The 14,552-nt window shown below is 37.2% G+C and overlaps 1 protein-coding gene and 1 pseudogene across 1 annotated transcript; both read right to left on the bottom strand.

The window, feature by feature from the left end:
- Positions 1 to 742: 742 nt before the first annotated feature.
- Positions 743 to 6,319, bottom strand: LOC149023224 (putative inactive receptor kinase At5g58300). The gene is made up of 4 exons (XM_089143773.1): positions 5,613 to 6,319; positions 5,127 to 5,209; positions 2,022 to 3,443; positions 743 to 1,841 (listed from the first exon to the last, which is right to left on the bottom strand). The coding sequence occupies exons 3-4, from the start codon at positions 3,295 to 3,297 to the stop codon at positions 1,237 to 1,239; spliced, it is 1,881 nt and encodes a 626-aa protein (XP_088999899.1). The 5' UTR covers positions 3,298 to 3,443; positions 5,127 to 5,209; positions 5,613 to 6,319; the 3' UTR covers positions 743 to 1,236.
- A 6,226-nt stretch (positions 6,320 to 12,545) lies between these two features.
- LOC149023223 (signal recognition particle RNA) lies at positions 12,546 to 12,718 on the bottom strand (annotated as a pseudogene).
- Positions 12,719 to 14,552: the final 1,834 nt, after the last annotated feature.

Genomic DNA, 14,552 nt, shown 5'->3' with positions numbered 1-14,552 from the left:
TTAGAGGTGGACTTCTTTCTAAATATTGTGATGAAAAGTATATGGAACATAATAGAGTCGAATAATTAGCCTTGTGAACAGTTAGCACAAGCATTGGCCTCATTAACTCTATTGAGGACTTAATATAGTCCATAAAAACTGATAGTGGTTCCCCAATTGCCCAATGTGAAAAAACAAAAGAGTAGAAAAATTCAAAACCGAAACATGAGAATTATCAAACCACCACATAGGAGTGAGCTTGTGACAACTATACCACTACAGCCGTGGTATATTTCAATGGTTTGTCTATCCTCAACCTTGAGATCAAAAGCTTTGCTTGCTGTGTTGGGATTATGATAACGTCTGTTTGTTGATTCACACTAATTATTAAAGGTAAAATGGATAACAGAGGGATGACTTTTTTTTTCAATGAAATAGGGAGTAAAGTCTGGGTCAGAAGACTCTAACAACTCCCAATTTCTGCCTCGAACGCATCTCAGTTTGAACATTTGATACCTTTCACTTCTATTTGACTTTAGTTCTTTTCTTCACATAGAAGCAACCGACATTGGGACAGGATTCTAGGTAAAAAAAGGCCTCGGTAGAGGGCATCACTTGGACAGGTCAATATTTCCACCTAAAACTCTAAAAGGCAACCCATTAATGAGCAACACATGTTTGGTTTCACTTAAGACAAAAACAGGGATTGGGTTCCCTATCACTCAGTGGATTCCATGGAATAATAAAAAACTTCTGTTTGGTCAATGGGTTGGTTGAGCCGTTGAGCCATTGTTTTAGGCATTTCGAGACCAAGTTTGAAGCTCACGCATGCCTAATTCTTACCCCCACAGTTTCCGCTAATGATGCATACCTGGAAGAAACACAGCTCTTGGAGTTCGAGGAACAAAAATAAAGGTTGAAGATTCATTGTGGATCAAATAAATCAAATTCACAATAATAAGAAACATGTTACAGGTTACAATTGCTGAACCAATCAGGGTGGCATGGACAGAAAATTCTAGCCTAATGAGACAAATAATGTATAAAACTAAAACATCTAATACAAGCATACAATGAACTCGTTACACAATTTAACAATGCAATGCAGACAATCCAAACTCTAATAAGCAATTCTGGCGAAAACTTAAAACGTCCCTCCTGAACCCAGCTCAAATTCTGGAACTGACGAACAGTTAAATATGGTGGTACCTTGGTTAACAATTTGAAAGCAATCTTGGAGACTGTACTGTAGAACCCTTAAGATTTATTCTCCTCAGAGGATGCCCGGTTCTCTGAGTCGGATGGCCGGATTTCCTCTATCATTCTAACAACTTCTTCCATCTTAGGTCGCATGTCTGGCACCTTGGCCACACAAGCCATCGCTATCTGCAGCATTTGCACCATATCTTCCTCAATGTTTGGATACCTCATCAACTCAGTGTCGAACACTTCAGATGTCCATTCCTCTCTCACGACTGACTGGACCCACCTTGGTAGATCAGCCACATCGTCACGCCCAGGTGATTGCAGAGGGGCTTTCCCAGTTAACATCTCGAGGAGCAGCACGCCAAAGCTGTACACATCCGATTTCTGAGTAGGTTTTCGGGTTTCAATCACCTCAGGTGCTCTGTAGCCTATGGTTCGTGATGGAGTGGCAGGGATGTTCATAAGAGGTGTCAACCCAAAATCTGAGATGCAACCATCTTGGTCTTGGCTGAGGAGAACATTGGAGGACTTTATGTTGCCATGGGTGAACTTCCCCCCTCCTTCAGCATGGATGTGTGCAATGCCCCTCGCAGCTCCAATGGCTATTTTGATCCTCGAATCCCAATCAAGTGGAGTTCTTCCGGCATCCCTGTTTCCTGGTACAGCATTGAAAATGGGGGGGAGAAGGATGCAGAATAAATTAGTATACTTGAAAAGAACTCCACAAAGATGTCAGATTAGTATGAAATTTTAAGCATGGTTAAATAATGACATGGCATTCTAGATTAGTTATGGAAAAAAATTGAGAAGGTTAGAAAGGACTCAAATAGGTATACCATGCAATAATGTGGACAAGTTCCCAGCAGAGATGTAGTCATAAACCAAAAGTTTTTCATCCTTTGAGTAGTAATAAGCACGGAGTGGCACAACATTTGGGTGCTGCCCAACCCGTCCTACAATCTCCATCTGCTGCTCAAAGTCCCTCTTACCCACCACCACTTCCTTCAACCTCTTCACCACCACAGTTGTCCCATCCTCTAGGATAGCCTTATATGCTGTCCCATAGCTCCCCTTCCCCAGCACTTCCGCAGAAGCCCTCAACAGATCCTCAAGGTCAAAGTTATAAGAACAGCCTTCAAAGAATACTAATTTATTCTTCTCCGCCTCTTGGACCCCACTACCAAATTCCTCCTTAGGCTTCTCTCCTCTCCCTCCACCGGTGGCCTTCCCCTTCAAGACACTGCTACCTTCACTATCTTTTTTCTTCAGACAGCATAACAAAATTGTTAGAGCTAGAACAACTAAAACTGCGGAACCTCCAACTGCAATAGCAATGATAGCCCCTGTGCTCAGTTTCTTTTTTGAATTCTTGCCCGGCTGAGGAGCTGCGGGTGAGATTGAGGGTGAGGAGAGTGGAGAACAATTCTTCAGAGGTAGTCCACATAAAAGAGAATTTCCTATAAAAGAAGAATTGGGGAAATTTTGGAGGTGAGCTGGGATGGAGCCATTCAAATTGTTGTAGCTCAAATTCAAATGCTTGAGCCTTGGGAGGTTGAGATTGGGAATGGGTCCAGAGAGAGAGTTGTTCTGGAGGTTCAATCTAGTAAGATTTGTCAAATTCTGTACTGAGGATGGAATTTTGCCGCTGAAGGAGTTGAAGGATAGCTCAAGTATGTTAAGTGTTGGGGACAGAGAAGCAGGGATATTCCCAGAGAAGTTGTTATTTTGCAGGAAGAGGGAATGCAGAGAAGGAAGGGATGAGACATCAGCGGGAAGATTTCCACTGAGGCGGTTGGATCGAAGGCTCAGAGTTCTAAGGGCATCCAGCTTTCCCAGAGTGTTAGCTGGGATAGGGCCAGTTAGTCCCACACCAGGAAGCCGCAAAGCCAACACTCGACTGACATCTGGAGTGCAAGTAATACCAACCCATGATGAACAAATGGGAGCAGTAGGATCCCAATTAAGTTTTCTACCGTGGGGGACAGCGGCAGCAAAGTCAAGAAGAGCTTGCTTATCTGAGTTAAGGTCAGCAATGACCAGAGGAAATAGAAACAGTTGGAAGCAAACAGACCAAATTGGTGCAAATGAAGATGGGAGCATTGGGTAGCTCATATGGAGGTGTACAGGACTAGATAAGTGAAGTGACTTTGTCTGAGAAAAAATGATCTTAGAAGATCTTGATTTCAGCCTGATCAGCAACAGAGGCCATCTGAGGATATAGGCTGACCAAAAAAGTTACAAGACACCATTAACACTGACTGCAATAAACTGGAAAACAAAATATCAGATGTTATACATCAAGCAGATGCACTAAAGGGTAGGCTATACCCACTTGACATAATTGAAAGCAACAAAAATACTTTACATGAAACAGCACAGAAGAAGAGTAGGAATATTTACCACCAAAAGAACCTTTTAAAGAGAACAACTAAGAAAAGCAACATCATACTGTGACTAGTGTATTTGTGAAAAGCAACATTACACTGATTAGTGTTTTTCTCAACTCCCTTCACAAGTTAGAAGTCCTAGGAAAAAAGCATCCCTTTTGTCAGAAACTCCCATGCCAAAAAAACATGCATGTAATTATTCCCATGTTTAGCCAAGAAAGCCCCACAGGGATTTCTTTAACCATGAAGCTGAATTCCTCTTAAGCAGCAAGAAAAGTTCATAAGGGGAAAAAGAAGGGAAAAGTCTGGGCACCCATCAAGGTGCCTGGACTGAGCCACTTCCTCTCCAACCCACCCCCACCCTTTCATCTTTTTTTTTCTTCTTTCTTTTCTCCTAAGGTATAATAATTGTAAAATGTTCTCTTCCAATTTGATTATACCAATTACCACTTCAATAATAAGCATCAGTCTTAGCTAGTGAAAACCAAAAAAAAAAAAAAAAAGAGCATGAGCAGGGAGCAAAGAGGAGAAAATCCAATAACTCCAATAGAGGGGCATTTCTGCAGTTTCATTTTTAAAAAGGAAATATCAGACTATTACTAGAAGAAAAGATGAACTTCTCAAGTATTAGAAAGCTAATTAATTTCAACTTCCACAAGAAAAGCAACTTCCATTTGTTTCACTTTCTTCTAGTATGATAAAAGCTATCCAAAGCTAAAGTTCAAAACACTGATTTTAAAAAGTATCCTAATATAAAAGAAAGTCATCCAAAAGCAAAAGCACTGCCTTTTTTATATAAAGAAGGCAAACGGGGAAGGTATTCTATGCCTAAAAGCAATCTAATCCTCTTCAATGCCCTCCACTCAGGAAGAACGTTTATCTGTGGACAAGGGGTGAGAAACATCGCAGGGCTATTATGAAAAATTGCAGATTTCCCATTTTTCCATAATATTAACGACATTAATGACATAATCCCAGCGTGTCCAGACTCCAGAAACCAAATTTTGTTCACAAGAAACACACTGAAGTGACTAATTACTTAAACAAGCTACACGCTTTGCTAATTGACTCCTTAAGAGCTAAGACTACTGACTAAGACAAGAGTCGCATTTTTTTATCTATGCGAATTGGTCTCCGTAAATAGTTACCGATGTCTTACCCCAAAAAAAAAAAAAAAAGTTACTGATGACGCGACTATTAGCTGTTCACCTGTCTATTGATTGGGTGGGAACTGGGAACTCGAACGGAGAATACGGAGCAAACAGGTCATGTGCACATTCTAAAATTGTGAACGTATATAGGATATTCAATATAAAAGCGGAAAGTAACCCATGTTCTGCATTGCGTGCCTCTTTTGTTAGAAGCACCCAATGCGCACATTAGCAACTTCTCAAAATGGGATATGAGTCTCTAGCTTTCTGAGATCTGGTTAGGGTTTTAGAGTGTGCAGTTGCGAAGACTAAGGAAATCTGAAAACCTTTTCCAATCTAGAAAACGTTACTAATCAACAAATCAGCAGAGTCACTCAGACCTCAGACGAAATTCCAGTCTTACCAGATTGAAAGAATACGCTTCTCAATTTGAATCAGGTCAACAAGAAGCTCCGGATCCGCCAGCCATCAGAACTTCGTAAGCCGCTGCAATAAATAAATAACCTCAGTGTCTTAGAACAAAAAAAAAAATTAAACCGAAGAAAAACAAAATCTAGTAAATCGAACAGCGAAGAGCAGGGAAAACCTCCAGCTGAAATTTCCCCAAAGAAGTCAATTCGAAACCGAGAAAGAAAAAATCAGCAAAATATGACAGTAGAAAAGGAGGGAAATCCAGAAGGAGAAGAAGGAACAGTCAAATGAAAATGAGTTAAGTCATACACGTAAAGTAGAGCAGAGACAAATATTCAAACTCGCAGAGGCTCGCCTCGGGAGCAGAAATAAAAATAGAAAAAGAAAAACAAACAGAAACTCGAAAACTTAGAAATGTGGTTTCAGATACTGAGTCAAGAGCGACAGGAGCAAAGAGACACAATGACACAACACTCACGAATGCAGTCGGAATCGAGCAAGCTATTCTTCAAAATAACTGCATGCAGTGAAATCCGAAAGTTTCTTCAGAGAGTGAACAAAGTGTAAACCTCAGATCTGCTAGTAGAACGCCAGATTCCGGACGGCGAACACCTGAAACTAGGCGAAGGTTGACGAAGAGCAAACTTTAAGCGATACAGAAATCAGAACCTCAAAGAGTTACAGACCTAGAAAATTCTCTCAGAAATAGCAACTGTAATTCTCCGGAGCTTCGAACTGGACTTCAGAGCTCCATTATCTAAAGTGAAATTAAGCTTCGATGCCTTTACTGATGAAGAGATGAAATCAGACGAAATATTCTCTTCAACAGTCGAACATCTAACGGCATTACTTCACGAATACGATTTCAGAAGTTTCCGTTGTAAAGCAGCAGCTATAACTGAAGAAGAAGTTTAATTTTGAAGCCTCGAGATCTCCGTATAGGATGTGAATCTAGGGGCATTTCTCGTGCTATCATCAGTAGTTCAGAATCTTCCGCCATTAAAGCAAATAAGGAACTCAGCTTCATCAACAAAAAGCTGTTTTTCGAATAAATTCTCTTCTCTTGACGCTAAAAAGAACGAAAGCAAAAAAGGAAAACTCCCAAACCACAACTCACCACACCACACCTGTAATTATTATGAAGATGAAAGAGAAAAACTCTTTTGCCCATGAAAACAAAAAAGAATAAAAAGAAAAGGAGAAACTTTTATTTTCTTTATAAACCGTGGACCGAGCATCTCATCTACTGCGCATTTGTTGTTATCTGCTGGATTTCGACATCGACCCTGAGATGTTTCTCTTCCAAATGCCACTAGTTTTCCATATAATTACTAAAATAACACTACCGCCCATGCTGTCCTAGTCCTTGCTGAGTTAGGATCCTCTGCCTGTCCAGCCAGAGAATTATGCTCACCTCATATTACTTTATCATGTAATTAGGAGTGGGACCTACTCTTTGATAAATAAAATAAACTATAAATGCTCGAAAGTAGGCTTGCCTCTTAAATGTATGATAAGGGTGAGAATGTTGCTCCCTTGGCAATTTTTCACTATATACTTAGTTGTGGGATCCACTTTCGAGCATGAATAGACAAGGTGTTAATTGTGTATCGAAACTGTTTAACCGTGCTGAACCGTACTGTCTAAAACCACCACGTATTGTACCGTTTAAAATTCAATACGGTACGTACCAAAACCGAATTTTTTTGGTAGGGTTCCAATTTTAAGTACTCATATCAAAATTAAGGAATATAAATGTAATTTTACAATTAAAACACTTTACCTTTACCCTACCCCTAATTCCCTGTTATAGTTTTTCGTTTCGTCCTTCACTCCTCTTCTTAGATTTATTTGTTTTGTCTCTATTAATATCATATTATATTGATTGTTTGATCACAATTTTATTAGGATCTTAATGAACTAATAACAAAAGTGGCATGAGTTCATTTGTACTAAAATTGTACAACATTAGATACCGTGTTTAAACCGTTTTTTCGTATCGATTTAATATTGAAACCATATCGAACCGTTTTTGCAAATACCAAAATCGTACCATACCGTGTAAATTCGGTACAATATGGTTCTGATTTTCGGTATTTAAAGTTGGTACTGTACCGAAACCGTATTGAATTACCGAAACCATATCGATTGACACATTTATGAATAGAGTGAACCATAAATACTCAAAGGTGAACCCCACTCTTAAACTAAAGATAGAGAAACATAATGAAAGCACAATCTTTTGCCTATGGAGATAAAGGACCTGAACTCGTTATTACTCACCCTTGTCTGTCTTAGATGTGATGTAGAATCAGAGTCTTGATTCTTGTGGATGTGGATGTGGATGTGGATGTTATTTATCGATTTGATTTTAGCTTCATCGACTTCAATCTCACACTTTTTGTTAGTCTAGGGATTAAAATATTTATTTTACGAAAAAACAAACAAAAAAGTTACGCAACAATTATAAGAAGGACTTAAAAGAATTTGGCTCAGTTGACAAAGAACAACTCTTCACAATATGAGTTAAGAGTTCAAATTTTCTTACTGCAGGGGCGAAATCTCGTCATATATTTAAATAATTATGAAGCTGCCCTCCTAAGAATGTAGTAAAGTAATGTGTAAACTAGCCTAGATGAACCTCAATTCCAGGGGTGAAATCTCTCCCCACCCCCACCCGCCCTTTCTCTTTTCGGCTGATATTTGATAGAAGCGTGTATAATTGGAGCACCCATAAAAATTTAAAAACTAGAACAATTGATAAAGAAATTATCAAATGCATATTTTAGGAGGACAATTTTTTGGCAAAGATAAAAACTAAAATGAAGATTAGATAAATTTTTCTGAATTTAAAATATAAGGATAATTACTATTGCCTATTGTATTATAATTAATTATTAAAATGATTTCACTCTTTATGAAATTACTATTACCTCTCACTTTTTTTTTTTGTTTGGCCCGCCCCGATTTCCAAGGCTTTGTCCTGACTAATCCGGTGTTCGACCCGGGTCTCACACCTGGCTGTAGTGGGTGAGTCTTCCAACGGGATTTTTTGCATCCACAAGATTTCGATACGGGAACCTTGCTTAAGCGGACCAAGCGGATCAAGCTGCTTACCATTTGCATTTCACTTCCAACAACGATAAAAGCCTTTTATTTATTTTGGTTAACTGTGTTAAGAAACCGACCTACCATATGAAATACCAAATTTACCCTTGTGTTATTGTCATTTTAAATTCCAAAAAGTTGGGTTTTGATATAAAAACCAAGTCTACTAAGATAAAATGCTCTTTATGAGATGATTTAGCACTTTAACTTTAAGGTCAATTTTTCCTCAAATTACTAAGATGAATAACATAATTTAATAAAAAGTGTAGCAAAGTAATATATAATTACAAACTTATTTTAAACTTTTCAAATAAATCAAATATATTATGTCATCACTTAACTAACATAGTTTAATAGTAAGGCAGTGTTAGTAATAACAAGCAAATATATACAATAAGTAATTTCAAAAAGTATAAGAAATAATGTAGTAATTAAACTATTATACAGGTGGACAACAATAATTATCTTTAAAATAAATTATTAATTAAAAAAAGTTCAAATAATATAAAAAGAGAGAATGAACAAATTCAATATTGATTACAGGACCAGTAAAATTGTAATAAAAAAAAAAAAATGTTTAAGCATTGAATATGAACATGTTTACAGCAGAAAGAGAGAGAGAATTCTTTCTCATTAGATAATATAAACATGTTGTTGCCTTTTCTCTGGGTTTTATATTTTAATATGGTAGTTAGAAAACAAAAAATAAAGGAATGTATGATGCAAAAAGCTAGTTGGTCTTGATTTGATTGAAAAAATTATGTTTAAGATTACAAGTTTTAATGCAGAGAAAGAATTAATTAGAAAAACCATACGTTGATGGTTGCATCTTGTCTGTCACAACTAATACAAACTTTAATTATTTGTTAAAAGCAAACGGTAACTTGAAGCTATCATAAATCATTGGAGGATATAGAATTATTTGTGTTCATGTTATGACCAAACTGCACTGAATATTAAAATCAAATTCAAACCATTATCTAGTTTTTTCTTCTTCTTCCATGGTAAATACAAGCTAACATGATTCAAACAGACAAAGCAAACATTCTTTTGCTTGGGTAATAAGACTTGAAGATGAATCCTTAATGATGTTTACTGTAAACAAGAAGAAAAATCTTCTTCAGTTCTTCATTAATTCCTATTTCACAGAACACTTTGACTTAAATGTCTCTCTTTCTACGGACCACAAGTTTCCTGGGCCAATAATTGAGATTAAATTGATTATTGCTTCTGAGGGAATTGCAGAAAGGTTAGATGGAGAAAGGTTTTTAATATCAATTTAGTGTCAGAACAGTGTGGTCTCAATTTCCAGGAAAGAGATTCCAAACCCAGCTCAGCTGATAAATAGATAAATAGATAAGGAGTAGAAGAAGTACTGGAGATTTCTGTTCACCTTTTCTTTGTCAAGATAAGAAAATGTTAAGAGCCCAAAACTAAAGACAGGTGAGATGAGAGCTGTCATATAATAAGAAACAAAGTGTCCTTGTGAGAACTGTTTGATTCTCTTTGTCTTTTCAATTTGGACTTTATATCAGACTTCATCTTAAAGTCCATTCTTCTTTTGGGGTCAAACTTCATTGCTAAAGTCACCTTGCTTGTGTTGTAAATATGTATAGGGTTTTTCTTAACAGTTTGGTCATGTTTGAAAATGAATTTGATGTGATGAGAGACTTGAAAAAGTCACATATTTCGAGAATGTGTTTCTAATATAGTGGTGGCAGTCTTTCATATAATCGTAGTAAGACTAAAAAAGTCTTGAGTTTGAACTTTTGTTTTTCTTCACCTATTCCTCCCGTGAATCTATGGACCCCCGGTTCTTGTGATTGGTTTGACAATGACCGAGAAAAAAATGTGAAAGGTTATGATAAGGTTGAGTTCTGTTATATTTCTTTTTTTTTTTGGTTGCCAACCCCGGCTTCCAAGGCTTTGCCCTGACTAATCCAGGGTTCGACCCGGGTCACACACCTGGCTGTGGTGGGTGAGTCTCGCAACGGGGATTTTTTGCATCTACAAGGTTTTGATACCGAAACCTTTGATTAAGCAGACCAAGCTGCTTAACATTTAGACCAACCCCCTTTGGTTAGTTTTGTTATATTTCTATTGAACTTCGATTTTGATTGTAAAATCCTTTACTTAGTCTTGACTCTAATTTCAAAGACCCTCATGTACCTAAAAGTCTTGATCATGACCACCCTAATTGACCTTAATTTATCCAACCTTTGGCATTTACTACAAAATAATGGAGATCAAGATTAAATTCAAGATCAATATCATGAAATCAATACTGTCTAGAACTAGATTGAATCACAACTCAGGATCCGTTTGGACTGCCAATATCAAGCTCGCACCACTAATCCTTGACTCTAATTGGCCTTAATTAACTACTAAATAATGGAGATCAAGATTAAATTCAAGATCAATATCATGGAATAAAGCCGACAATGTTGCTGGAGATGTATGTTCATCTTTGTTGGGAAAATGTTAAAGCTCAAACACTAAAGACAGATGAGAGCTGTCATATAATAAGAAACAAAGGAAAAGACTTGAGAAGTGTTCTTGTGAATAACTGTCTCCTTCTCTTTGTCTTTTTCATTTCGACTTTATATGAGACTCTTCATTGCAAAGTCACATTGTTTGTAATCTTTGAATTTTGCCCTTCTCAATTTATTCATATTTTGAGAGAAGCCAACAATGTTGCTGATCATTTGGCACTTCAAGCAGATAAATCACAAGAATCCTTCTTTTCTTTTTGTTCTCCTTCTAAATGTATCTTCTTCTTTTTTTTTTTTTTTTTTTTTTTTTTTTTGTTCTCCTTCTAAATGTATCTATTTGATCAATGTTCTTTGATGATGTAGGGTGTTCATGAGTTTGGATCCATACCCCTGAGGCTCACACTTCTTAGCCACAAAATCAGGTGGGGCCCACATATAAAAATAAAATAATTTTAGAGGAAGCAGGACCTTACACCAATACCCAGTGGTCCCCCTTGTATTTTGTGGTCCAGAAGCATTCGGGGAGCACAAAGGGGTCACAAATTTAGACTGGGAGCTCATACCCCAAAGCTTTTCAATTTCAAAAAATTACTATTTCACAAAAAGAAAAAAGTCACATTGCTCGCAAATCTTTGAAGATGAACTTGGTCCAATAGTTTGCATGTCATGAGAGATTTGGAATAGTTATGTATTTTGTGGATGTGCTTCTAACACGGTGGTGGCAGTTTCCTATGTAAGAGTAGTAAAACCAAAGTAGTCTTGAGTTTTAACCATTGTCCTTTTACACCTATCCTTCCCCTGAATATATGAACCCCTAGTATCTGTGATTTGTTTGATGATGACCCAAAAAAAGTGCGTAAGGTTATGATAAGGTTGAGTTCAGTTATATGTCTAATGAACTTTGATTTTGATTGTAAATTCCTTTAGGGCCCTTTTGGTTACATGAATCTAGAGACTTCAAATCTCTGGATTTATGAATGCGAGATTTATACCCATTTGATTGTGAAAATCCTTAGATTCATGAAATCTAGAGATTTATCTTTTTACACTAAAAACATGAATCTGCAGATTTATGGGTATGAGATGAAATCTAGAGATTTTATCCCTATTATAAAAGCACTAAACATTTGCGTATTCACGAAAATCACATTGACCAAACAATTTTTTATAATGAAATTTCCACCAAGTCAGGTGAACCAAATAGTTAATTTTATGAATTATGACTCCATAGATTTAAAAATCTCTAGACTCATGCAATCAAAGAGGTCATTACTTTATCTTGATTGACTCTAATTTCAAACACTCACGTACCTTAAAAATCTGAATCATGACAAGTTAAGAAGCCCTTACCCACCCTAATTGGCCCTAAATTGATCCAGGCTTTGGCCTTAAGATTGAATTCAAGATCAATATCATGAAATCAAGGCTGACTAGAACTAGATTGAATCACAACTTAGGGTCTGTTTGGACTGCGAATATCAAGCTCGCATCACTAATCCTTGACTCTAATTGGCCTTAATTGAATCGGGTCTGGACCTTAACTATGAAATAATGGAGATCAAGATTAAATTCAAGATCAATATCATGGAATCAAGCCGACCATAACTAGATTGAATCGAAGTTTTAAGGTGATTTTGGACTGCAAAGATCGAGCTCGCACCACCAATAGTTGACTCTGATCTGCATGACCATATGACAAGTTGCTTCTACAACCATCAAAGGGTCAATAGCATATTTACATATACAAAACCTAAAGTTGAGCAAAAAGGTCATGGTCCAAGATTCAGGCCAGCCTTGAGGCAAGATGCGTTGAAGTGCACCAGCTCGTTATCCATCCACTGTTCAGAATGGGAATTTATCGTTGCTCTGTGAAACCAGCCTCACGCGGTCCCTTCCACTCTAAGAACCGTGAAATTCAGGCCTTAGCCCAAACCCCACGACTCACTCCGAACTTGGATCGGGCGTGCCAATGGTAACCACCATCTAGCTTGGTAATGGATGTCAAAAATCCCCCTTACTGTTCCTCAGGATAGCAACTACTCCGCCCACACCAACATCGCAATTTAAATTCTTCAGAAGAAATTTCCTTCAAGGCTCGTTGTGCTGCAAGAACTACATCCATCAATTTATTTTGATCGAGTGAGTTTGATAGTAGCTCAATTAATTTTGGAAGACCCACAACACAAATTACTCTCAAACTTGGTTTGCTTCAACAAAGGGGCATTCAAATAAGATGTCGTTTGTAGTTTCAACTTCAGCGTTACATGCCCTACTAGCTGGGTCAACCTGAATCTGCTCTTGATAAGGGATAGAAATGTAATTTCTGTATTGCTAGAGGGCATGGTCATAATGTATGATTTACACTATATAACTACTATATATAATAAAGGTGAAATCTCATGTCCTAATCATTCTAAGAGATCTTAACTTGGGATCATTGAGACCATTTGTTCCTTGGGCGTTTCATTTTCCCTATCATGCTTTTCTTGCCTTTCTTGAAAAAATACACTAAAGCAAACAAAGGCCATAACCCTAATGAAGAAAACAAGGTCTTAAGCAAGAATCAAAACAAGAAAAAGAAAAAATACACTAAAGGCCCAGACCAAGACCTGAGGTTAATTTTTCCTATTTTCCCATCTATTCTGAAATTATTGTGTTAATTGTGAACCTGAGTTCTATTACCCTGGAGTTGCCATAAATGGGCAAATTTATAATCTGCTTCGGCCTATACAAGAAATTGCTTTGAAATATGCCCCGGAACAAAATAGCATCAAAACCACATTTTATTGCCTAACATAAACATCTCCCACCAACCCTGCAGGGAATCAAAGCCCAAGAAAGACCACAACATAAGAATACACGCAGCATGAAGATTCCAATTCCGAAATTCTGGAAAATGATTACAGAAGACGAACTAGGCTGAAGCATTTATAAACAAAATACATAAAAACTTACTTAAATTAAAGAAATTCAAATAAGGAGGAGAAACACCCTTACCGAAGACGAAAAAACAAAAAGTTATTCGAAACGACAGCGAGAACCGAACCTCCTGCTCAGAATTCTAATACCCAGAAACCAAAACCAGCTTCCACACCACCAGTTCCTCTAATTGTTTTCATTTAGATGATTCTTTACCCCAAAAAAAAAATCTTGATTCTTCAGGATTTGACGAACATTCTAGTGGAGACTAATAACCTTGCATTAGCCCATATTCTGAATCAAGACTCAACTACAGCACTTTGGAAACTCTTTCCCATCATGGTGGACATCAAGGAGATCCTACCATCCTTCACTGAAATTACTTCCGACATGTTTATCCGAAAGCAAATATGGTAACTGATGATTTGGCAAGCTAATATGGAAGCTGATGATTTGGAAAAACAAAACGCATTCACTCAGAGAAAAAAATATATACAGAAGCAATAGAAACGTTTTATTAAGACCAAAGTGTAGTTCTATACTATTTCAATAATCTTTACAATATGTGTATGCAACTAACTTACAAAAACTACAAATTTGATTGACAATCATTTGCGTAAACAAGAAGACTCCTCATAAACAACTAATAAAACTACAATCTAGGGCGACCTGTTATTGCGAATGCCACACTAAAACCTCTTATAATTCCTTCTATTCCAATAAGCTTTAGGTTTGTTGGGCTTTTCGCTGCAAGCAGGAAGATCTTTCAATTCTAGGACTTGTATTTTACGTCGTTTCCGATCATCCTCAAAATTTTTATACCCTTCACTCAATTTCCTCTTTGAAGCCTCTATTTTATCTTCAAGTTTTTCATCTTCGGCAACCAAAGGATGAGCAGC

This window comes from Hakea prostrata, chromosome 2 (genome assembly GCF_041222555.1).
Source record: "Hakea prostrata isolate BN-2017 chromosome 2, UWA_Hpros_2, whole genome shotgun sequence".
NCBI lineage: Eukaryota > Viridiplantae > Streptophyta > Magnoliopsida > Proteales > Proteaceae > Hakea > Hakea prostrata.
The sequence above is the reverse complement of the archived record's forward strand: the minus strand, read 5'-3'. Positions and strand labels throughout refer to the sequence as shown.

Excerpts from the sequence above, each read along its gene's own strand:
- LOC149023224 (XM_089143773.1), bottom strand. The coding sequence starts at position 3,297 with ATGAGCTACCCAATGCTCCCATCTTCATTTGCACCAATTTGGTCTGTT. Across the intron at positions 1,842-2,021 it reads CTTGTCCACATTATTGCATG|GAAACAGGGATGCCGGAAGA; the intron begins GTATACCTATTT and ends ATGCTGTACCAG.